The sequence below is a fragment of the Centropristis striata genome, chromosome 9 (genome assembly GCF_030273125.1).
Source record: "Centropristis striata isolate RG_2023a ecotype Rhode Island chromosome 9, C.striata_1.0, whole genome shotgun sequence".
In the NCBI taxonomy this organism is placed as follows: domain Eukaryota; kingdom Metazoa; phylum Chordata; class Actinopteri; order Perciformes; family Serranidae; genus Centropristis; species Centropristis striata.
In genome coordinates this window covers 11,603,736-11,628,636 of record NC_081525.1, presented here as the reverse complement: position 1 = coordinate 11,628,636, position 24,901 = coordinate 11,603,736, and the positions used below count along the sequence as shown (strand labels likewise).

Genomic DNA, 24,901 nt, shown 5'->3' with positions numbered 1-24,901 from the left:
TTGAGCAGATCTGAGCAGAGTTTTGCATCTTGGCAGTGTAGACGGACACGATACGGCGGAGCGTATTTAACTTTTCCACTTTGGAAGGTGGTTTCAGATTTTTGCGTTTTTAAGCCCCAAAAACGCCGTCACCGTCTAAACGTAAGGCACTTCCGATAATATATTTTATTTTAAGCGTCCTCGTGTAAACGGGGCCTGGATCTGGTCTAATGTGGTCCAGCTATGAAAAAACAGTCAAATATGCATTTATTGCATCTCTACCAATAGAATATAGCTTTCACAAACCAGAAACTGTGTTTTGACGAGTCTTTAGCCTCTCTGAGATAATCTCATCCAGATATGAGCAGTCTATGTACAGTGGTTTTCTATCTGGACCTGGTCTATCGTAGTCCAGGCATGAGAAAGATTGTGAAGTCTGCATTTACTGTATTAAAAATAAAATAGAACACAGCTTTCACAATCAGAAACTGTGTTTTAAATGTGTAGCCCAAGCATGCAAAAATGTGACTAATCTTACTTGTCTCTCTCTTTTTTCAGGCTCCACATGTTCCTGTGAACATAAAGCTGCTTGCAGCCTGATCACTATGAGGAAGTGGAGCTTTTGCTTCTCATAGTGGAGGAAGATCAGTATCAGAGCAACTCAGACAGCCAAGAGGGGGAGAAGTGAAGGACATAATAGGAAAGATGATTAGATGAAATTGCATGAAAGAGTGCTGGAGGCAGAAGGTGAGAAGTGTCAAATGAGTTAAAGGAGGCAGAGAAATGAAATAATATTCTCTGCAGGTAAGACAGAAGAAGATACAGCTCCAGGAAAGATTCTAGACGGATCCAGAGGCTACATGCCGTCAGTGTTCGGAGTAAAAACTAAGCAGAGATTGCGATGTTCATGAACTTCCGCCGTATCCACAAGTGCCAGTGTGTGCAGCTGATCACCACAGGCCTGGTGTTGTGTGTGGTGATGGCCTGCTGGGAGGAGCTGGATCACCACGTGGTCAGCCACATGAGATCCTACACGTACCGCTACCTGGTCAACAGCTACGACTTCCTCAACTCTTCCTTCGCCATCACCTCCAACCAAAAGGACGGTTCTAACGGTGCGGACGGCGGGTTAGGAAGCCACTCGTACCTCATCAACCACCCGGGTAAATGTGGAGGCGGCGGAGAAGACGGCGAGGACGTCCTTCTGCTTCTGTTTGTCAAATCATCACCGGAGAACTTTGAGCGCCGCCAGGCCATCAGGGACACGTGGGGGAACGAGAGCTTTGTTCGGTCGGAGCTCGGAGCGAGCGTGAGGCTGGTGTTCGCCCTCGGCGTGCACCCAGACGTCAGGCAAAGATCCAGGGTGCAGAGAGCGCTGCTGCAGGAGGACCAGGTCTACAGAGACCTGATCCAGCAGAACTTTTTGGACACTTTCCACAACCTGACCACCAAACTGATCCTGCAGTTCCACTGGAGCCACGAGTACTGCCCTCAGGCGAACTTTCTCATGTCTGCGGACGATGACATTTTCGTTCACATGCCCAATTTGGTGAAGTACCTGCGGCAGCTCCTGGGTACACAATCGGGGGCTAAAGACCTGTGGGTGGGGCACGTGCACAGAGGAGCCCCTCCAATTCGCCGTAAAGACAGCAAATACCACGTTCCCTATGATCTGTACCCCTGGCCTTCTTACCCGGACTACACAGCTGGAGCGGGGTATGTGGTGTCAGGGGATGTGGCCGCTAAGATCTACCACGCCACTCTGGTGCTGAACTCCTCCATGTACATAGACGACGTCTTCATGGGGTTTTGTGCCAAGGCCACCGGAGTCTCTCCTCAGGAGCATGTGTACTTTTCAGGGGAGGGCAAGGCTCCGTACCATCCCTGCATCTATTACCACATGATCACATCACACGGTCACGCTACAGACGTGCGCTCGCTATGGAAGGCAGCAACAGACCCCAGATTGTTCAGACACTCTAGAGGATTTATGGGAAATCTGTACTGCACGGTAATGAGAGTCATGCTGCTGTGTCTGCCGTATCACCAGAACACATACTCCTGCATGGCTGCTTTTACATAAAGGGTCATCAAAGGTTGCAGGAACTCATGAATGCTAAGACAAACAAATGATGGGACCTCACACAAACAGTCTGCCATGTTTTTCTCTCATGTTATAGTTCACTGTGTGCTGGCCAAACGATGTATTTGCTCTCTTCTTGTAATAAATACCACAGATGTCTGTTAAGCAAACAAGTGCACTAATTTGTTCTTCAGTCATCAGGAGGATCATGTTTCACTTTGTTTAAAGTGGCTGTACGTGTTATTCAGAGCATATCGATTGTCTCTTGACAGGACAGAGCTAACAGTGTGACCTGAGGGTGACACTCTGTAGGTCAGGAAGGTGTTATCAGCAATAAACGCCGTATGAGAGCAATGCAGATCGGAGGGGAGTGGGACAGAGGAAGTGGCATGCACTCTGTATATATATATATAGGTAGTTAGGACACTCAATAGTCTGTGACTTTGATAGCAACTGTTCAGAAAATCAGAAAGTGAATTGGTGTATCAACCTGTCACTTAGAGCTATTGCGCTTTTGTTTATGTCAATCAAAAGAGACTTGCAACTTTTGGGATTTGGTTGTGTTTTAAATTAGTATTTCTGTTTGCAATTTTGGGGGGAATTTGCTGATATTCTATACTTCACATCACTGTAAAGGCATTTGGAAAAAAGTAGAGCCAGACCAATAGGGGATTTTTGATGCCGACACTGATATTTACAAACGATTACAAACAGGGTGGCCAATGCAGTGAAGTTTTATGAAATGAATATATGTATACACAGGCCCGGGGTGGGTAATCGGGAGAATCGGGAGAGTTCCCGGTGGGCCGCTTCACTTTTGGGTCGGCCGATAATTTATTTATATATTTATTTGACATTTTTCACGTTAGTCCATCTTCTCTTAAAGTACGCTAAACACGTTTTGCATTCTGACACCGCAGCCTCAGCATGGGTTGTACCATGCGAGGGAGTTCTCCCCTCCCAAATAAAGTTGAAAGGACCAGTGGCCCCACTCCGGCCCTGTGTATACACAAATCAGTACTGTATGCTGAGTCAACATGATTTAGCCTTTAGAATTCATCCTCCCTTTGTTTGGGAAAGTAACATCTTCAAATGTGCATGTGGCACTTATTTGTGTAATATATACCGTACATAAATTATTTTATTACATTTGTAAAGCCCTAAGCTCATATGTGTTTAAGAAAGTTCCCTGCTCATGTGGATTTCACATTTAAAACATATCACACATATCTACGTTCTCTGATAAATTGAGAATAAAGTTTAAATACCACGAGAAAAAAGTAAAATCATTTCAAATAAAAAACTACTGTACCTTCCATATAGTCTGCTGTGATTATGTTATTTAGACTGTCTAAATAACACAGACAGATCACTGCTTGTGAGGTTGCATACTGCCCCCTGCTGTACCTGCGCAGTATTGCTTCTACGTGTCACCTTCTAGGAGTTCTTCAAAATAAAAGTCCTCTGCTCATTTGTATCTTGACTGGTGGCAACAAATGCACATACTCTAAATATTGAGAGGGACGGGCCGCAAGGGATCTGCACCCAAGTTCAGTATAGTGATGTTAAGAATAAGAGTCCATACCTGCGTTTGTTAGACAGACACTCCTCCGTCTCGTTGGGCACGACCATATGTGGGGTTCCTCCTTGGCTCTCCTCATGCATCACCTCAATCTGTGGCACACAAACACACACACACAAAAATAATTTAAGGCAGGGCTCTGTATTGTATATCCAGGATGCAAACAAAGATACCACGGATGTCTTCTTCTCAAGTTTTGTCCCAATAGAGCTGTTAAAGGAGATGTACTGCGCTCATTTTTAAGTTTATACTTTTACAACATGTTTACGTGGTTTAATGTTAAAATCACATATTAATGTTTTAATACTGTAAGAATTACAAAACATGTGAGTTACTAAGCACTTCAGTTTTTTTTCAAGAGTTTTTTTCCCCATAATATGTCCCCTTTAAATGGTGGTTTCAGGCAATCCCTGTCAACTTGTTTTGCTCGTAGACATCATGTCTTTATATGAGGGGCTGTATAGGCTATAATTAATTCTTTCCTCTGACATACACAAAAATACCTCACATTCACAAAAATACCTATTTTTTTATGATTTTTAGAGGTATTTTTGTCTATGTGAGAGGTAAAATTATCAAGCATTGGTGGTAAGAGCAACTTAGTTGTATCAGTAACTTTCTAAAGTGTATAACCATAACAAGGTGAATATACAAAGAACTAGTTTCAGGCACAGGGAATCAAAGTATCAGGATTGGCCGTGTCATCAATAATTGTGTGATGATATCTTTCCTATTGTCATGTCAGTATCTCCTCTTCTTACTTTGGAGATAAACAGAACTGAATAAATCATGAAAGTAACTTATTATCAGGGCGTTCAGGGCGTGGGACTGCAGGATTGTACCTTGATGCCTCCTTTGGCCTTGCGTGTGATCTTCTTTTTGTTGGGATCATTGTCGACTTGCTGCTTGCCACTGTTGGAGTTATCAGAAGCTCTGCGAGCCAGAGCTGCATTTAAATGAGAGGACACAGCATAAGTAACTTTAATCACTTCTTTAAGCAGAGCTTGTGCAGTGATTACATGCATGCATCCATAAAATAAATTCTGATTATAGTTAAAGCCTGGAAACAAGATGAATCTTTTAATCTCATAAATCTGCAACTTTTTTCTCCTAGATTTGCCACTTTTAATCTCATAAATCTGCATATTTTTTTTTGTATAGATTTGCCACTTTTATTCTCATAAATATGCAACTTTTTTCCCATCGGTTTGTCACTTTTAATCTCATAAATCTGCAATTTTTCTCCTAGATTTGCCACTTTTAGTCGAATAAATCTGCAACCTTTTCCTTGTACATTTGCCACTTTTAATCTCATAAATCTGGGGCTATTTTTTTCTTGTTGATTTGTTACTTTAATCTCATAAATCTGCAATTTTTTTCTCGCTGATTTGTCACTTTTAATCTCATAAATCTGCAACTTTTTTCTTGTAGATTTGCCATGTTTTATCTCATAATCTGCTATTTTTCTCCTAGATTTGCCACTTTTAGTCTAATAAATCTGCAACCTTTTCCTTGTACATTTGCCACTTTTAATCTCATAAATCTGAGACTATTTTTTCTTGTTGATTTGCTACTTTTCATCTCATAAATCTGCAACTTTTTTCTCGTCCGTTGCCACTTTTAATCTCATAAATTTGCCACTTTTTTCTCGTAGATTTGCCACTTTAATCTCATAAATTTGCGACGGTATTTTTATTTTAGTTTTTATACTTGGCGCTAATATGTCGTCGTAGATTTCAGTTGATAACGCCCCTTGGGAATCAGAAAATAATCTGAGAGGTTCCAGACTAATGCGGATTTGCGAATCAATTTGGCAATGCCAGGCTAGAAATTTACAGCTGTCAAGAGTTTAAACAGTTTGAACCTGTTATAGTACACCAGACTCATCTTCTGCACAAATTTACTGGTTGTAAAAACTCACGCTGCTGGTTCCCTGCAGTCCTGGGGGGGTTCTTCTGTGACGACTGTTTGGGAGAAGATTCAGGCCGCGGGGCGACGGGCTGAACAGGCCTCGTCTGTTTAGCTGACAGCCTCTTCAGACTGACATGCCTCTTCTGAAACATCTCCTGGACATCCTCCAGGCGCTTCAGTGCCTTCAGTACGACGGCCTGCAGACAGAAAGTTCACTATTACTTCTCCTCATCATTTATGCAACAGAATGTCCAGTCAGACTGTTGTTTCTGTGCACCATGCTTTACCTTGATATCCTCAGATAAGGAGACCTCATACTGGTTGTGCAGGTTCCTAAGTTCAGTCAGTTGGTTCTTTTCTGCAGACTCCAGAAAGTTTTCGATGTCCTTCAGTGCTGATTCTGCTCCTTCCTGTGACTGACACTTATCCACAGCCTGGGAGGCCAGCAGGTAGATGCCAGACTCGCACCACTGGTTAACCTGTATACAGTGATGGAATGTTACTAAGTACATTTACTCAAGTACTGTACTTAAGTAAAATTTTGAGGTACTTGTATTAACAATACAAATACTGTACTTTTTACTCCACTACATTTAACTGCCAGCTTTAGTTACTTTTCAGGTCGAGATTTAACATAAAAAACATGATGAAATTAAGTTATAGTGTAATAGTTAAAATGAGTCCTACATAAAGAATCAAATAATACATTTGGAATTTACAATCCGAGTGGGTTCATTCTGCATAACGAGTACTTTTATTTCGATTCTGATACTTTTGTACTTTTACTTCAGTAAGTTTTGAATGCATGACTTTTACTGTAGTGGAGTAATTTCACAGTGTTGTACTGTATGAATACTTTTACTAAAGTAAGGGATCTGAATACTACTTCCACCTCTGCATATATTCAATTAAAAACTGAACAAAGGCAATATAGTAATTTATATACAACCCAGTTACCCACCAGCAGGTAAGGATAGGGTTAGACCAAAAAACTTTTTTAACTGACATAGATTTAGTTGTATTTTTACAACTGCAGAAAGTGGGAGATGTTCCCTTTCAAATTCAGCCACATACAGTACATGCATTTTGGCCTCACAGATCTTCTTTTATAAGCTCTGGCTTGTCTTTGAATTCTTTTGGCATTTCATCTACACATACGACACCTGATCCAAGTGCAGAGAATCTAAGTTGTGTTTGTGGTGTGGCACATCCATTTCATCTGTGACATCCTCACCTTATCGGTGCCAATGTGTATTTGCAGGGATTTGGACAGGACGTCTGTCTTTTTCTTGGACTCGTTGCTGAAGTCGTCACAGACTCGTCTCAGCTCCACACATTTGGGTCGGATAGAGTCCACGGCGTAGTGGCTGCTTTGGATCAGCTGGTCACCGTGCAGTGCGTGGAGCTGGGCCTTTTCTAGCGTGGGCTGCAGGAAAAACAATTCAGATTAAAAGCTGCAAGCAGTGATGAACGAGCCTTTTCACCTTCCACAGGTCAGGAGTACTGATTGATGCGTCCATACATTTCTGCAGCCAGCAGGGACTGCTCGCACACGCTAGACTTTATTTACTGCTTGGGGGGTTGGAAATGACATATTGCAAATTTTCACTTTTCACTTCCTGTGTCCACTATGTTGCGCTACAGAAAATACACATTCAGTCATGGAATACTTTGGTTTGAAAGGATTTTGTGCAACTTTTTCCCATTTACATTTTTTCTCGTCTGTTCACTCACTTTGTATTTTGTTAATTAAAGATTTGATTGAACTATTGTAAATACATTATTATATAGGTGATTTGCACAATATGCATTTTATTTTGTTTTGCGAGTGTATCTCAAAAAGTAAGTTATGAACACACTCAAAATAAATTTCCTTTGGTTTGAAAGCATTTTGTACAACTTTTTCCCATTTACATTTTTGAGGGATACAGCTATGACATTTCTGTATTATTATTTTTTTGCACGTTTAAGCAATTTATTTCATTAGTATGGACACAAGTCCATGTATATTATTAAAATATGGGATGTAAGGGTTGTATTGATATATAGCATATTAAAATGCTCCAAAAAAAATAAAAATGTAAAAATGTAAAGATCTGCTTTGGCAGACTTGTTCTATGGTAGGTCACAAAGGGTTAAAAAAAAAAATTTCTACTTTTTGAAAGCATTCTTATTTTACAGCATTTTTTTACACCTGCCTCAGACTTTTGCACAATACTGTATATCTACAGTCATGGGAAAAAATATTATACCATTGTTTTCTTCAATTTCTTGTTCATTTTAATGCCTGATACAAGTAAGGGTACATTTGTTTGGACAAATATAATTATTACAACAAAAATAGCTCATAAGAGTTTAATTTAAGAGCTGATATCTAGACATTCTCCATGGTTTTCTTGATAATAACCAAAATCATTATCAAGAAAACAACTGTACATCATGTTGCTCTATATTGTACGTAGACCTCACCATGTAAATCTCATGTAAATCAGATTATCATTCTCATTTTAAGGCTGACTTCTGGCTGTCAGCAGGTGGCACTATGATCATTACTTACTATGCATGAGTGGATCTCCAGAATGTGAAATTTGGGGCAGTTTGAATAATGTAAAGTCAAGTTTAATACAACCTGGTATCTCAAGTTGTCCTAATTAACGGGTTGCAAGTGATTTAGCTTCTGCATGGATTTCAAGAGGTCCTACTTCATAATACATAGCCTTTTTCTAACACATTTCCAGTGTTCATGTGTATTTTTTAATTCTTAAAAATGTCACTGTTAAATCTGAAGGTTAAAGACAAATGTAATTCATGATACGATTTCAATTCTATTGATTAAACGTGGACTTCTTTGGCTTTAAAAATATTACTTTATTGATTTCAAGACCTGTGTGCATTATAAGGGGAACTGAGAAAACTAATGAGGGAAAATATTTCTGATAAGATCATTTTAAATATATAAATAAGTATTTTTATGTTTATTTTGATCTAGCAAACACACAATTTACGAAAAAAAAATACAACTGGGAGGTTGAACCAAAACATGTTTGGATAGAGAATATATCATTCAACAAAAATGTATTCATATATTATACATTTTTTTTGCAAAATCAAAACCTGTTTTGTCCCTTATCTCAAGAATCAATGTTATCAAGCACAAATAAATTAATTATTGACTATTAATAAAGTCATTAGTTACAACATATAAAGCATTCATAAGGGGTGACATTGATGATCCAACAGAGTACATAACAATGCTGTAGTAAATGTAGTAATGCTGTAGATGTTTCATATAATAACTATGACTGCAGATGAAATGGCCTGATGTAGAGATTTGTGTTTGTGTTTGTGTGTGTGTGTGTGTGTGTGTGTGTGTGTGTGTGTGTGTGTGTGTGTGCGTGCGTGTGTGTGTGTGTGTGTGTGTGTGCGTGCGTGTGTGTGTGTGTGAGTCCAAACTGTGACAGCAGTTGATCACTACAGTGTGGACACTCCGACTGTTTTACTCCAAACCATTTATATGATTACAATTGATTTTCAGTTTTCTCTTTGTTTATATGTGTGTGTGTGTGTGTGTGTGTGTGTGTGTGTGTGTGTATGTGTGTCTAGGGCATATCTCGCTGACCGTTAGTCAGACTGACCTAAGATTTCGTATGAACGAAGGTGTGCATCCTTGATTTTGAAGATTTATAAATTCATTTTTTAAAATATCATTATTTACGTAGAATGTGTTGCGGCATTGCACTGTTTCTGATCGTGCACATTTGTGCATAAAATAATTTGAGTATATTTACAGTATGTTGCTAGTTTCTGTGGCTGCAGCTTGTTGAAATGTTACTTTAGAGTTTTTTGTCATTAACAGCGTCCACCTCCAGAAGACACACACACACACACACACACACACACACACACACACACACACACACACACACACCCTTGTACTTGTATCTTTATGAGGGCCCTCATTGGAATAGTAAATTCCCTAGCGCATTACCCTAACCCTAAACCTAAACTTCACCATCACGACTAAATGCCCAACCCTAACCCTAACATAAACCTTAACGTAACCTTAACCCTAAAACAAAATCTGAACTCTCAAACAAGCCTTTAAAGAAGTAAGAACTGGCCGAAATGTCCTCATTTAACAAAAATGTCCTCACTCAGTTGGTTAAAAAGGTGTTCTGGTCCTCACTATATATGACGTACAAGAAAACACACATTCCACTTTTTCTATCCTAGGCTATGTATTGTGGGCTCACGTTTTGTATAGGTGAAATATGTATGTATACATGTGTTGTGTTGTGTTGTGTTGTGTTGTGTTGTTTTGTGTGTATGTTAGCTGCTGGAACACCTAAATTTCTCTGTTGGGATGAATAAAGTATATCTTATCTTAACATATACACACACACACACACACACACACACACACACACACACACACACGTTTGTGTGTATGTTGACTGACCAGAGCCTTCTCCTCCAGTGTTTTCAGTTCCTTCAGTAGGTGTTCAACTCTGGCCACACAATCCCCGATATCTGTCAGACTGGTTAAACTGTCCATCAGACTGTCTAGAGACACTTTGACCTGGGAAACAGGGAACAGAAACGGAGACAGAGGAAACAGAAAACAAAGAGAAAGTCAGCCCGAACAGAACTTTATAGAACAAGAGGTGTCTGGCAGGAAGGGAATACAGTTTCAAACTGACACAGCTGGTTTCAAAGTGTGTTTTTCTCTAGCTAAAGTCTTTTGAAGCTGAATAAAGAGCAGACACAGGTGAGATCCAAAGGTTGCAGGCCAAGTGCAGCCGGGGTGGACAAAGAGACGGACAGATCTTCTGATATACCTCTCTGAAGTCCTGTTCAAAGTGTCGTAGCTGCAGGCACTGCTCCAGCTTCACGTGATGTTTACACCAAAACTGTTCAAAAGCATTCTCTGTCTCATCCAGCTGGGCGAGGAGCCTGGAACACACAACAGGAACTTTAACTACAAACACATGTAGACTTACTATCGCACTACATTGCCTTAACATAAATTGAAACACATTATATAATAATAAAGAAGAAAATCTTTGTCACCGTTCCACAGTGGTTTGATTCTCCATCTCGTCTGGGTTCAGTGTGTGGTTCTCTGACTTTGCTGCCTGCTCCTTGATACAACCTAACAAGGTGGTGCCCTGTTTCAAAGCCAACTTCAGTTCGTCCTGGTTTAGAGACACAGAAGCATTGGAAATAATTTAATATCAGCAGACAAATGTGTTGGTGCAACGTCCTATTAACTCATATTACTGGAACAGGCAATGTGTGTTTACTGAGCCTTTACATTTACACATGGAAGTGCAAACTGAGTAGGTAGAGCTGAAAGACTTGATAATCTTGAGGGGGCTGCTACAACTATCAAATCATGACAGTGTCGACCAAACGCATCTGCAACAGTGGTGGAATGTAACTACGTAGATTTACTCAAGTACTGTACTTAAGTACAATTTTGAGGTACTTGTACTTCACTTGAGTATTTCCATTTTATGTAACTTTATACTTCTACTCCACTACATTTAGAGGCAAATATTGTACTTTTTACTCCACTTCATTTAGCTGACAGCTTTAGTTACTCTTCAGATGGAGATTTAACATAAAAAACATGATCAATTTAAAGTGATTAGACTTTTTTTTAAAATTTAAACTCATAACAGTATACTAAGTCATTAAAATGAGCACCAACCTTGAGAAAATTATTATTATTATTAACTGTATGGGCTAATTTTCTTTGCAGAATGAGGAGGCTCTTCTGTAGCTTTATAATAATTTATTTTTCATGTTGGCTGCTGTAGCCACTTCCCAACCAGTTTCACTGCAGCGAGCATGAAAATCTTTGTGTCATGCATGCATTTATATGTCCATGTTGACATGTGTTGGTGTATAAATCACCCTGAGGTTGTTGTGTTTGTCTGTGTGGGCCGTCAGCAGGTCTTTGGTGCACTGGACGTCGTTTGGCAGCTCTGTCTCTGCCAGGTCTTTCCCAAACTTCTGTAACATCTGAGCTGTGGTTTTCACTGTCATGGCAAAGTTCTCTATGGCCTAGAGAGAAAAAAGATCCACACGTCACCCTGCAGCATATCAAAGATTAAAGATTAAGAATTCTTTATTGTCATACCAACAACACATGCATGCACATGATGAGGCACGAAATTAAGTACTGAGGCCCGGTCAAGCCAAACATACAAAGTAAAAAACAAAAAACAAAATACAATACAACACAGTGAAATATAAAATCTGTAGCTGTATAAATAAATATATATCAATATAAATACTATAGTGCACAGCAGTCAAAGTTAATTTAACCAATATTGCACCTGTCTATGAGGGGGCATGGTGTGTGATTATTGCACATGTTCCTGGTGATGCGGGGCACGATGCGCAGCACAGGTAAGCTAGCGGGACAAGATGTTTTGACATGTTGTGACTGAAGTATGTGGTAGTATTTGACAGAATTTAACATTTACGTTTTTATAGAAAGTACTATTGATAGGTAATTACCATTGTATTTGCCTATTTAAAGTCAACTCCTTAGCGGTACATTTTTGCGTCATGAAAACTAGCGATAGCTAGCTAGTTGGGATAGCGCTAACGTCTTCCCTAGCTCAGGAACAAGGGCTCGACATTTAGCTGATGTAAATTCCACCTCAGCAGGTTCCTTTTTTATGGCAGGAGGAGGCATTTCTCTTTCCTTACTCTTAGATGAACTCAGCAGGAGATTCATTTTGCCATCTTTTCAAAATATATGCATTTGCGGTCTTTTCAAAACAGGTTCATTTGTCATTTGACATGTATTCATATTAAAATTATTCAGTATTTAGTGCTGTGTGATGACTCACAGTCCGGTGGTGTATCCACTGACTGTGAACGTACTCCAGGCTTCCTCCAAGCTCCCGGGTCAGCTGGTCTTTATCCACATAGCCATGCAGATCTGACAGAGAGTTCAGCATCACGATCTGCAAACACAAACAATATTGCACTTAATTGTTGTAGCCCGATTGACTTCACCACAGATTTTACACTGATGCTATAAGTTTCGGTTTCGCTGTCATGAACATCAAAGTCTGACAAAATAACATTGATGATGTCAGCAGGTTTATCTCAGCTGGGAAAACAATTTCATATCCTTACAGATACTGTAACTGACATTTTATTATTTGTATGTCTTGTTTATATACTGAATGCCTGTATTTCCTTCATTGTTAATAAAGATCTGGAGGGAAAAAAACAAAAACAAAAAAACAAAAACAAAAAAACAAACAATTTTATATCCTGTTCATTGGGACAATTCCAAACCTTGGTGGCAGTGATGGAATGTAACTAAGTACATTCACTCAAGTACTGCACAATTATGAGGTATTTGTACTTTACTTGAGTATTCCCTTTTTATGTAACTTTATACTTCTACTTCACTACATTTTGAGGCAAATATTGAACTTTTTACTCTACTACATTTAGCTGACAGCTTTAGTTACTTTTCAGGTCGAGATTTACATAAAAAACTTGATCAGATTAAAGTGATTAGACCTTTTTTTTTTAATTAAATGTCATAACAGTATATTAAGTACATAATAATAATGAGCCCTACAATGACAAAATTACTGCATACATAAATGCATCAATAAAAATAATCCTTTAACATTTTTTAGAAGTGGGTCCACTCTGCATAATAAGTACTTTTACTTTTGATACTTTAAGTACATTTTGATGCTGATACTGTTGTACTTTTACTGAAATAAGTTTTGAATGCAGGACTTTTACTTGTAGTGGAGTAATTTTACAGTGTGGTGTTAGTAATTTTACTTAAGTAAGACATCTGAATACTTTTCCACCACTGGTTGGTGGACATCTGTGGGCTCTCCACTTTCTAGTTGGTTTTTCTATTTCCTCTAAAATTCATATGTTGCACGCATTTCCCATGAACAGATTTAGCTGAAAAATGACTAATAGAGTTTATTTAAAGTTTATACGGTTTGTACTGAAGCATGCTTACCGGTACCTTCATTTTAAAGTCATCCTTGTGCAGCTTGATCCCGATGTCAGCTATCGCCCTCTGGAAGAACCTGGACGGCCTCAGAACCAACACCAGCTGCAGGTTTCCTGGAAACGCCCCCTAGTAACACAAGAACATTTTATGATAAACATCTCATATATATATTATTATTATTGTATATTTGTATATTGTTAAATGTCTTTTCTTAGATTGTTTATTTTTTATCTTTATCTTAAAAATTGTGTGAAACTTTGCGGCTGTAACAAAGAAATTTCCCCACTGTGGGATTAATAAAGTCAAATCTGAAATCTGAAATCTGAATCTGATCTGAAATCTCTAAGCTATCCCATCATTTCATTCATGCATTCAGTCATTTTCTACACCAACGAGCAGGCAAATGCTGCTATCACATTGACAGAGACATATGTGTGCATGCAAATCAGGTCCTATACTTTCTTGTTTGGTAACGGTATGGCTATGGGTAATAAGTGGGCGACAATTATTCTCAGGATAATTTTCTTTAATTAACACCAATAATGGCAAGAAGATAGTGTACACTTAACTTCATTCTATAGCAGACTCTATACTCCACCCAAGCACATTACTCTCACATCTATCCCCCTCAAAACAATGTCAGGAACTAAAAAGTACTTGTATGCTAAGGGGACATGAAATAGCAACTTAAATGTTAGAAATGTAAATATATAAATTAAATCCGTAGTTAAAGTGATGAAAAATGATAAAGTGAAGAAAATTATTGTAATAATAAAACAAAATTCCAGGAGTCCAAAATAGCAATGTGGAAATATCCCATATATGACACAGCTGGTTTCAAAGAATGTTATTTATATTTATATATATATATATATATTTATATATACTATATATCATCAGGGATATTTCCGCATATTATTTCGATTTCTCGTCTGTTCACTCACTTTGTATTTTGTTAATTAAAGATTTGATTGAACTATTGTAAATATTATATACATTGGTATATAGGTTATTTGCACAATGTGCATTTTATTTTGTAGTTGTTGTTGTTTTTTATTTTCTGTGTATCTCAAAAAGTAAGTTATGAAAACAAACATAACATAACATAACATAACATAACAAACAAATTTATAAACATAAATTTCATTTGGTTTGAAAGGATTTTGTGCAACTTTTTCCCTTTTACATTTTTGAGGGATACAGCTATGACATTGGTTCTTTTGGCTTCATCAAGCCGGGACCTCCAGCACTCGTTGGGGCGGTTTGCAGCCGAGTGCGAAGCGGTTGGGATGAGAGTTAGCACCTCCAAGTCTGAGGCCATGGTTCTCTGCCGGAAAACGGTGGACTGTCCCCTCTGGGTGGGGAGAGAGGTACTGCCTCAAGCGAAGGAGTTCAAGTATCTCGGGGTCTTGTTCATGAGTGAGGGTAGAACGGAGCGTGAGATGGACAGGCGGCTGGGTGCGGCGTCAGCAGTGATGTGGACGTTGTACCGGACCGTCGTGGTGAAGAAGGAGCTGAGCCGGAAGGCAAAGCTCTCGATTTACCGGTCCATCTATGTTCCAGCCCTCACCTATGGTCATGAGCTTTGGGTAGTGACCGAAAGAGCAAGATCGCGGATACAAGCGGCTGAAATGAGCTTCCTCCGTAGGGTGTCTGGGCTCAGCCTTAGAGATAGGGTGAGGAGCTCAGACATCCGGAGGGAGCTCGGAGTAGAGCCGCTGCTCCTTCGCGTCGAAAGGAGCCAGTTGAGGTGGTTTGGGCATCTGGTAAGGATGCCTCCCGGGCGCCTCCCGTTAGAGGTGTTCCGGGCACGTCCAACTGGTAGGAGGCCCCGGGGAAGACCCAGAACACGGTGGAGGGATTATATCTCTCTGCTGGCCTGGGGACGCCTCGGGGTCCCCCAGGAGGAGCTGGACATTGTGGCTGGGGAGAGGGACGTCTGGAATGCCCTGCTTAGCCTGCTGCCCCCGCGACCCGGCCCCGGATAAGCGGAAGAAAATGGATGGATGGATGGAAGGGTTGTATTGGATAGCATATTAAAATGCTCCAAAAAAATGGCACTACAGCATGTAAAAATGTAAAGATCTGCTCTGGCAGGCTTGTTCTATGGTATAGGTCACAAAGGGTTAATAAAAAGAAACTGTTAATATTTCTATTTTTTGAAAGCATTCTTATTTTACAGCATTTTTTACACCTGCCTCAGACTTTTGCACAATACTGTATATCTACAGTCATGGGCAAAAAATATTAGACCATTGTTTTCTTCAGTTACTTGTTCATTTTAATGCCTGGTACAACTACAGGTACATTTGTTTGGAATCTTAAGAGTATAATTAAGAGCTGATATCTAGCCATTTTCCATGGTTTTCTTGATAATAACCAAAATCATGATAATAAAACTTAAATTATTAAAATAACCAAAAAATGGAATGTGACTTACTGGTATCAAACCATTAAAAGGACCAAATTATTATTGTTACAGCAGCTTATTATGAGACAGTGACAGGCCAGTGGAGCTCAACATATCTGTGAGATAGTTAATATTGCTCACTCATAAGACATTAAAAAAAAACTGAATCCAAATATATAATTCATAATGCTTGTCAGTTGTCATTAAAATGCAAATGGGCTGAGTCACTTACTGTGGCCTTGTAGCTTAAGATGAACTTTTCTATTTTAAAATGGACTGATTTTGCAACTATGTGTCATCCCTTTATGACATCATCGTGGTATGTAATGATGACTGCATGCTTGTTCATAGTGCAGCGGGCCTCAGGCAATGTTCAGAGGAACAATGACATACATTGTGTGTTTTTTTATGCCTGAATGTGAAAGTGAAGGAGAGAGAGAGATTAAATGCCCTTACAGCTTTCATTATGATCACTTGTTCCTCTAATGTAGCTGAAAAACATTCCTGCTGCCACCGTACAGTCTGTGTTCAGTATGAGCTGGGACTGTGGCCCCATTTACAACCAATGACAAAAAATGTGTCCCTGCAGGAGTCCTATTCACATTGAAATCAACCTAGTCCAACCCACACCTAACCCATGCTACACTACAGGACACATATGTACAGTCATGGAAAAAAGTATTAGACCACATTTGTTTTCTCTAATTTCTTGTTCATTTTAATGCCTGGTACAACTAAAGGTACATTTGTTTGAACAAATATAATGATAACAGCAAAAAATTGCTCATAAAAGTTTAATTTAAGAGCTGATATCTAAACATTTTCCATGGTTTTCTTGATGATGATTTTGGTTATTATCAAGAAAACCATGGAAAATGTCCAGATATCAGCTCTTAAATTAAAATCTATGTTTGTTGTTATCATTATTCTTTGCTGACCAGTTTCTAATTGTATTCAAGCTTCAAGCAGGAAACTCAAATGATCTGTGTCTTAAGTGTCTCATTTAGAAGCAGATCATTGGGCAAGTAGGTGCTGATGTCCATGCAGAATGTACCAGAGAGACTCAAACAAGTCTTGATAATGATTTTGGTTATTATCAAGAAAACCAAAAAACGGGGAGTTATTGTGTACACGTACAGAATCTGTAACCTGTTTTTTGTTTAATTTCAAATGCCAATAAAATTTTTCAAAAAAAAAAAAAAAAAAGCCAGAGAGACCACAGGCTCCATTGGACTCGGGGCCACCTTTTTCAGCAGCCTTGAAATTAACAAAGTTCTCCTCCGCTGTACCTAGGCAGTGTACTCTGATGTTTGATAATAAAGAAAACTAAAAGGAACTTTGACTTGGTCTTTAATCCACTTTTCTCACTCAGAGAGATAGTAAATTTACACCACAGTAACTTATATGATGATTTGAGTACCAATGTGTCTCTGAGAACTTACAGCAATCCTGGACAGAGAGGCCTTCACTGAGCTCCATCTGTCTTTCCGTCGGTCGATGATGATGATGAAGCCGATGCTGGCTGCGTCCAGGCTGCAGACAGACAGGAGGTCCTTATCACTTTGTTTGTCACTTACAGATCAGGGACTTTAGAGTAGGCTACACTCCTTTTTTTAAAATGTTTCATTGTGTTTAAATTGTGTTTTAATTGTCTTTTGATTGCCTATCTTTCTTTTTATCTTCTGTAAAGCACTTTGTGATTTTATCTGTGAAAAGTGCTATATAAATAAACTTTACTTACTTACTTACTTACTTACTTACTTAACTTCTGTTCTGGGAACCAAACCAGAAATTATCTCTTGATATTTTATATCATTTCATTAAAACATTTTTGAATGTGTTTAATGTTTAACCTGTAACCTACACACTGGGTAATTAATCTGCAGATTAATGCAGATGCCTTGGTAGAAAATACGATTTTTTTTTTCCGAAGTGGTACATGTGCAAATTTAGGAGCACAGCAAAACATTTCCAACAAATGTTGCAAAAACGTTTTATTACATTTATATTGAGTGTGTGAGCTGATCATGATGATCATTTTTCAACCTTCTCTAGGTGAAACTACTAGTAAGCAAGATTATCTGCAGACAGACAGAGATACACGCAAGTGCACTAGTCCCTGTTTGCTTACAGCCATGTTTTATGTGTATCAGTGTGTGTGTGTGTGTGTGTGTACCTGGGTAGGCTGGTCAAGTAAGTAACAACATTGAGGAAGTCGTCTTCTGGCACTTCACTGAAGCCTGAGTACTCCGGGAAGATGATGATGGGGGCGCCATCTTTCCCTCGTCCTCCTGCAACACGAAAAAAAAAACACACACATACACAACATTTTCACTTCTTGCTTTTAGCATGAATTATAAATGCCCTCAGATCTTACACTGTCTGACAGTTTCATAGAATACTGTGCGAATAGTATCAGCTTTTTCCAGCCCTTCACTGGACCTAAACTGTACGATCTTACACTTTTATGGCATCAAAAAGTAGTAAAAAAAAAAAAAAGATCAACATAATATGTCAAAGAAGCATGTGTATATTATCTTTTGTTGACAATCTTAAGTGCACTTAGGTTCATGCACAGTAGTAGGGGAGGTCCGCTTAAAAACGTTTTTGATCTAAAAGCCAAAATTTGGTGCCTCTCTCACATTCTAATGCCCCTATTTCCATCTTAACCATTGCATACTTTAATTACTGTAAAGGAGAATAGTCTTCTGTTTTATTTAAGACATCATATTTTGACATTGTTTTTTTTTTGTTTCTAACACTTTTGGATAATTAAACATGGCCCAGGTCAAATGACCCATGAATATTATTGCTGTTCCTGAGAAACAAACATAACAGGAGGGTTAATAAGGACTGTTGTTGATATTTTTTTAGACGTGCAATTTGCTGGTGAATGTTGAAAACCAGGATCTTCCAGTGTTTTACAGATATTTGTCAGGACTCGGAAAACCCAGCTAGAAATTGTGATGAACTCGGTCAAACCAAAGTGTCTGGTCATACATTGTGTTGTATTGTTGTGTCTATTCACCAAAGACTTACATATTTCATAAAGACTTTCATATCTTAACTGTGATCATGTCAATAAATATAATTTTTTCCATTTTTGATGTACAACACAATAGAGAACTCTTAAAGACATAATTTAATTTAACCCTTTATCGGGCGAAGAACCATATTTGGTAACTTTAACGGATATCCAAAATGAGGTCCCCATGTCTCTCTGTGAGGTTGTAGAACCACATGGTTTTTGGGTAATATTTCAAGAAAAAAGATGCAAATTTACTAGCTTAAAGTGACAAATCTACAAGAAAAAAAATGGCAGATTTAAGAGATTTAAAGTGGCAAATCTGTGCGGAAAAAAGTCGCATATTTACGAGAAAGAAGTGGGAAAAAAGCAACTTTTTTCTCATAGATTCACCACTTTAAATCTCATAAATCTGTGCATTTTTTCTCTCGTAGATTTGCCACTTTAATCTCTTAAACTTTTTTCTCAAAATATTATTTTCATATGTTTTTTTACACAAATTTGGATACACAATTTGCAAGTATTTCAATGAGTGCCCTGTTAAGGGTTAATGAGGCCAATTAGCATGTAACATCTTGTTTCACAATAATAACTTGTGTATAGTTATGATTGAAGTTTGGCTACCTCCTGAGCTCCATTTGAATTCATTAAGTCAAGACAGTGGGAAAGTGGAGTCTTGTTACGTACCTGAGAGCAAGGCAAACTGGCGGTGAAGCTGCTCGATGATGTCCACAGCCAGCAGGGGCCTAATCTCCTGCTGCATGATCTCATCTGCAAGGTGACACACACTGATCAGATAAAGCCAGATACACAGTAAAACAACCAGTGAAGGCAAACACACATGAACAGTAGAGGTGTGAATCAGCAGAGGCCCCACCGTACAGTTTTACCCCGATACTTGTGTCACGATACGATATTATTGCATTTTTGCGATTTAACTGTTTAACTGCATTTTGTGTCCACAAAATTTAGTTCAATAAATAATTGTTTTGTCAAATAAGAGAAAGTCATGCTTTTTATTTCTCCACAATGAGAGTCAAACCCACAGACTGACCAACAAAGTATTCAGTCAAACTGAACTCAACTGATATCAAACATGTATGGACGACAACAACTGCAGCATTTTATCAAACTTTCAAAAACTTTAAGCTTCACTGCTCTGATTTTTTTTTAATGAAACATTCAAAAATAGCCGAACTTTGCAGCATTATTTCGACAGCTTCCTGACATGATATCCTGACGCACATGGTGCCTATAGATTCCTTAGATCTTCTAGTTTCATATGTTTCTCCAGATATTCCTAAAATTGAGCATGCTACAGCCTCCGGACAACAGACCACACAAAAAAAACGTCATAAATAGAACACTAAATATCAATACTTGGCGGACATGAATCGATAAAGTATTTCCACACAAAATATTGCGATCCGATTCCGTAGCAATTTTTTTCCCACTTCTAATGAGCAGACAGTGGGTGTTATTATGGAAATATGTACAGTGTTCACAACGCCTCTCAATGTGGAGGGGTACACCCTGAACAGGTCTATCCAGACTATCAGAGGGCAGACACATGGAGACGACTAAGTTTTTATATTCTATATCTTTGCAATAAATTAATTAAATCATTCAGTATTGCAGGTTTTCCTGAAAATAACTTGTTTTTGCTCATCATACATCCTCATTTTTTGTTTTAATTTCTTACTTTTTGAATAAAACCCCTTTATTTATTACTATGCTTCTAATGCACAAAGTCATTTGTCATTTGTCATTTGTGCATTAGAAGGTGTTTATATGTTGTCATTAATTCACCAATCACCAATTTAAAACCTGACAAAGAAGTCACAAATATTAACTATCCTATTTCGTTAAATGGGTGTTTTTCCAATGGAAATTATTATTTGGTGGCTCTAATACGTCTCAAATGTTAAAATATGTAAATTTCCAATGTAATCTGGTGGTTCTAACAACTCCTTCAAAGTTAAACCTTAAAAATACGACAAACATAGTTACACATATACTTAAATTGTTAATTCAGTGTATCACTTTTTTATCACTACGCTTCTAATGCACAAGGTCATTTTGACCCATGTGTGTAGACTTGATTTAATAATACAAAAACTATTTTTTTATGAAAGGAAAAATTGATATAATTATTTGTTGTAATAAAAAATAATAACAAATAATAATAAAAAATATATTCAAACACACAGCCAGCATGAAATAACATGGGAAATGAATGCAGGTCATTTTTGACCCATGTTGTGCATTCGAAGGTGTTTATATGTTGCGCATCAAAGGGTTAACCTAAGCTGCATGTTTTTGGACTGTCGGAGGAAGCTGAAGGTTCATGCAAACTCTACGCAGGCCGGAGTTGAACCAGCGACCCTGACTAACATTCTAACCACTACACCACCATGTAGCCCTGCACATATGCACATGAGAAAAAGAAACAGACAAGGAAGCATAACTCAGAATCTTATTCTTAAATGTTTTCTTAATTTTTTGTAATTTTTAAAATTGCTGAGCATTAGAGTCATAAGTCAAAAAATTTGAGTGGATTCCTATCTTAAACTTTATATCCTTTCATCACATGAAGCCTATTATGAATCTGTCTAGTTGAGTGAACTGACTGGTGTTCATGTGTGATTTATATAGGAAAGCAGGACAAAGAATTCTTACAAATGCCTTTCTGTGTGTCTATGTGTGTATATCTGTATCTATGTGCTTCCCCTGCAGCCTGAAACTCTAACAGCAGTGTACAGTGAAGAAACTTTGTCCCTGAGAATAAAGACATGTATTGACATTGACTATAGTGGGGTGGAGAGTAGCTGAGAGCCTTTGAATGAAGGCAATATCAATGTACCTCTGTTCTTAGTATCCTTGGTAAGTCTGCTGACCTACCAAGGAAATCAAAAATAAAGCTTCCATTACAGTGCGCTGTGGCAAGAGTGTCAGCTGCCAGCTCATGATTTGGAGTTTATTTTCTACAAATGCAGCCAGCAAGAAAACTCAAATAAAAATTTGCCTTATGGCATCATTTTCCTGTGATTAACTGCTCTGAAGCACTTTGTAAGCTGTTGTTTTTAAAAGATGCTATATAAATAAAGTTTTTATTGTTATTATTATTATTTTAAAGATTATATATTAAGTATTAAAGTGTATATACGTTTTTTACGCGCGCAAATTAAATGTCCACAGTTTCTGCAGATCGATAAATTCAGTTTATTATAGCTTCTCCAAACAAACGTATACTTCCTTCTTAAAAAAATACATTTCTAACTTCCAACTTATATATCACATTTGTGCGGCCAAAAAAATGTTTGCCTCTCCTGGGCATCTCATCCACAATCAACCATACACTGGTGGATTCAATCAATAGAGTGTTAAGTTGTTCGGGCAAATTACAGTCCAATCTTTTCAATGAACTTTACATTGGAACTTAGCCTGGCTGCCTTAAAAATATTAAGTTAATGCAATTAAATGCTTAGTTGAACCAACTTTTATGGTTATGTTTGTACAACTTGAGATAATCAATAAGAGTTAGTTGGTTTGTACAACTTGTATTGCCTTGTATCACTAAAAAAACTTTATAACTTAATTATAAAGTTGCTGGCACTATTTTGTCAGCTTCACATTTGTCAAAACAACGTTTTATTTTAAGTTAAATGCATTCAAATATATGATCTATGACTTTTTTTTTTTTTGCTTTCCTAACTCAACATTTAAGGCAGCCAGGTTACACGAAGTTGAGTAGTTTAAGTTGAATTTAAGTTTTTACAGCGTACTCAGGCTGGAAAAACTAACAAGAATCTAATCTAATAATCCTACTTTCTTCACAGAAAGATGGATTTTAAAGCATAAGAAGAAAACCTACGAGTGAAGACTTTCCTAATTATTCCATCATTAGCTATTTAAAAGCTCAAGTAAATTCTTTGCAAACTAAATCACCTAACCAACAGTTTTATATGGAAAACACTGGTGAAATGGAAAAAAAGATGGCACCAGGCAAGCAGAGAGAAGAATGGATGGCAACACATGTATCAGTGTGTGTCAGAGCACATATCTGTTTACATTATACAGTATGAGAATAGTCAGAGCAAAGAAAGTGAGACCAGACTACTGAACATGTCAATGCAGGTTTAAAAGTCTGTGTGTGAACATTACCTATAACATGTTTGACGCTCTTCATCGTAATGCCTTCCAGGCTTGAACACACAAATCCATATATGTCAATCCGTCCAGGAAAATCAGTAATCCACTGAATTGACAGTAATCTCATGGTATGTAAAACCGGAGAGGACTATATAATATCCAGCAGCATCCCTGCAGCTGCTTCTTCATCGCCTCCACCACCATCAACTCAAACTATCCCAGACTGCTACAGGCCAACCAATCTCAAGCTTTCTCTCTTCTTCTTTCCCTCGTTTCACTCAACACACGATAAATATGCAGCCGGAGCAGAGCCTTGATCTGCATGTGTGTGTTACTGTGGTCAGTTTTTCCAGCTCCAGCTGTAGTGACACAGCGCTTAACTCTGAAGTGAGAGAAGGAGGGCAGACAGACTGTAATGCATGTGAAAAAGAAAGAGATGGAGGGAGAAGGAAGCAGAGAGAGAGAGAGAGGAAAGTACAGAGTGTGCATGTGCATATACAGTGGTCCAGTCATGTGTTTCATTGCTGCAGAAACAGCCTGTGGAAGTGGCCTTTTAAAAACCAGATGATGGGCTGGAGAGTGTTTTGAGTCTCTTAACTACAAAACCATCAAACCAGCAGTTGAAACTGGTCTGAGCACCGTCTGCCAATAAGGGCGGAGACTCGCTGTTGGGAGATTTTTTCCATCATTTTTTTGGAAAACAATGAACCTCTATGGTGCAGAGGATGTAAAAAAACATGTGCTATGTTGTTCCTATGAATAAGTACTGTGGGAGTTTCTTTGGTTTGATCATTAGACTTTTATATTTCCTGAATATTTTGTACTATTTTTAAAAAGGTTTCACAGTTGTAAAAAGTGAGTCAGGGCCTGCTGAGCTGAGCTTATTTCAGAGATTTGCACAACAACACATTAGATTATACCAGCGTTTCCCAAACTTTTTTAGCCGCGCACCCCCTTCTATGTCCCAACCGGGTTGACGCACCCCCAATCCCCCACACCTTAAAAAAAAAAAATGCAACAAGCTTTTTTTATAGCCATATTAAAGGCGGCATGTTTAATCATGCTCAAATGACCAGAACACACATATAATAAAATAATCACGAGCACAACAATGCACTCTCGCATTTCAATTAATCTGAAACACAGTTTCAATATAATGCAACAAAGTTATGCGCAACCACACTTTGGGAATCCCTGGATTGTACAATTAGATACAGTGATATATAGTTCATTCATATGTCTCTACTGCCAGCAATCAGGATTTTCTTTTTAAATATGTACATTTAACTCAAATGGTAACAAGAGATCAGTGTTCGAAGAAGTATTCAGATCTCTTACTAAAGTAAAAGTACTAATACCACACTGTGAAATTACTCCACTACAAGTAAAAGTCCTGCATTCAAAACTTACTGAAGAAAAAGTAGAAAAGCATCAGAATTTACTTAAAGTATCAAAAGTAAAAGTACTCATTATACAGAATATTATTAGTTTATTATTATTATTATTATTATTATTGACATATTTATGTTTATGTTATCATATTCAAAAACTAATCAGACTTGGAATATAATCTCTGGTGAAATTGTATGTATTTCAGTGGTTTCGGGAATCGGCGTGGCAAAATGACCTACTAGCGCCCCCTAGAATTTAGCCCCTGGCACAGGTTTGTCCTAGAGACACGAAATTGGGTACATATGTCTATCATGGGACGACGCACCAAAAAGTCTCAAGAACTCATACCTGAA

At 38.1% G+C, this 24,901-nt stretch overlaps 2 protein-coding genes across 2 annotated transcripts in view; one reads left to right on the top strand and one right to left on the bottom strand.

Annotated features, from left to right (window-relative positions):
- mcf2l2 (MCF.2 cell line derived transforming sequence-like 2) overlaps positions 1 to 24,901 on the bottom strand; it is an 80,919-nt gene that overhangs the window by 37,695 nt on the left and 18,323 nt on the right. Inside the window, exons 2-15 of the mRNA XM_059340746.1 lie at positions 19,692 to 19,775; positions 18,156 to 18,270; positions 17,422 to 17,512; positions 13,576 to 13,695; positions 12,422 to 12,538; positions 11,475 to 11,624; positions 10,626 to 10,750; positions 10,394 to 10,508; positions 10,015 to 10,134; positions 6,790 to 6,981; positions 5,843 to 6,034; positions 5,566 to 5,752; positions 4,487 to 4,590; positions 3,648 to 3,736 (exon numbers count right to left, since the gene is read on the bottom strand). Coding sequence (XP_059196729.1) covers positions 3,648 to 3,736; positions 4,487 to 4,590; positions 5,566 to 5,752; positions 5,843 to 6,034; positions 6,790 to 6,981; positions 10,015 to 10,134; positions 10,394 to 10,508; positions 10,626 to 10,750; positions 11,475 to 11,624; positions 12,422 to 12,538; positions 13,576 to 13,695; positions 17,422 to 17,512; positions 18,156 to 18,270; positions 19,692 to 19,775 — 1,801 coding nt within the window. The remainder of the gene's footprint in view (positions 1 to 3,647; positions 3,737 to 4,486; positions 4,591 to 5,565; positions 5,753 to 5,842; positions 6,035 to 6,789; positions 6,982 to 10,014; positions 10,135 to 10,393; positions 10,509 to 10,625; positions 10,751 to 11,474; positions 11,625 to 12,421; positions 12,539 to 13,575; positions 13,696 to 17,421; positions 17,513 to 18,155; positions 18,271 to 19,691; positions 19,776 to 24,901) is intronic.
- b3gnt5a (UDP-GlcNAc:betaGal beta-1,3-N-acetylglucosaminyltransferase 5a) lies at positions 719 to 2,409 on the top strand. The gene has a single exon (XM_059340749.1). The coding sequence runs from the start codon at positions 881 to 883 to the stop codon at positions 2,060 to 2,062; it is 1,182 nt and encodes a 393-aa protein (XP_059196732.1). The 5' UTR covers positions 719 to 880; the 3' UTR covers positions 2,063 to 2,409.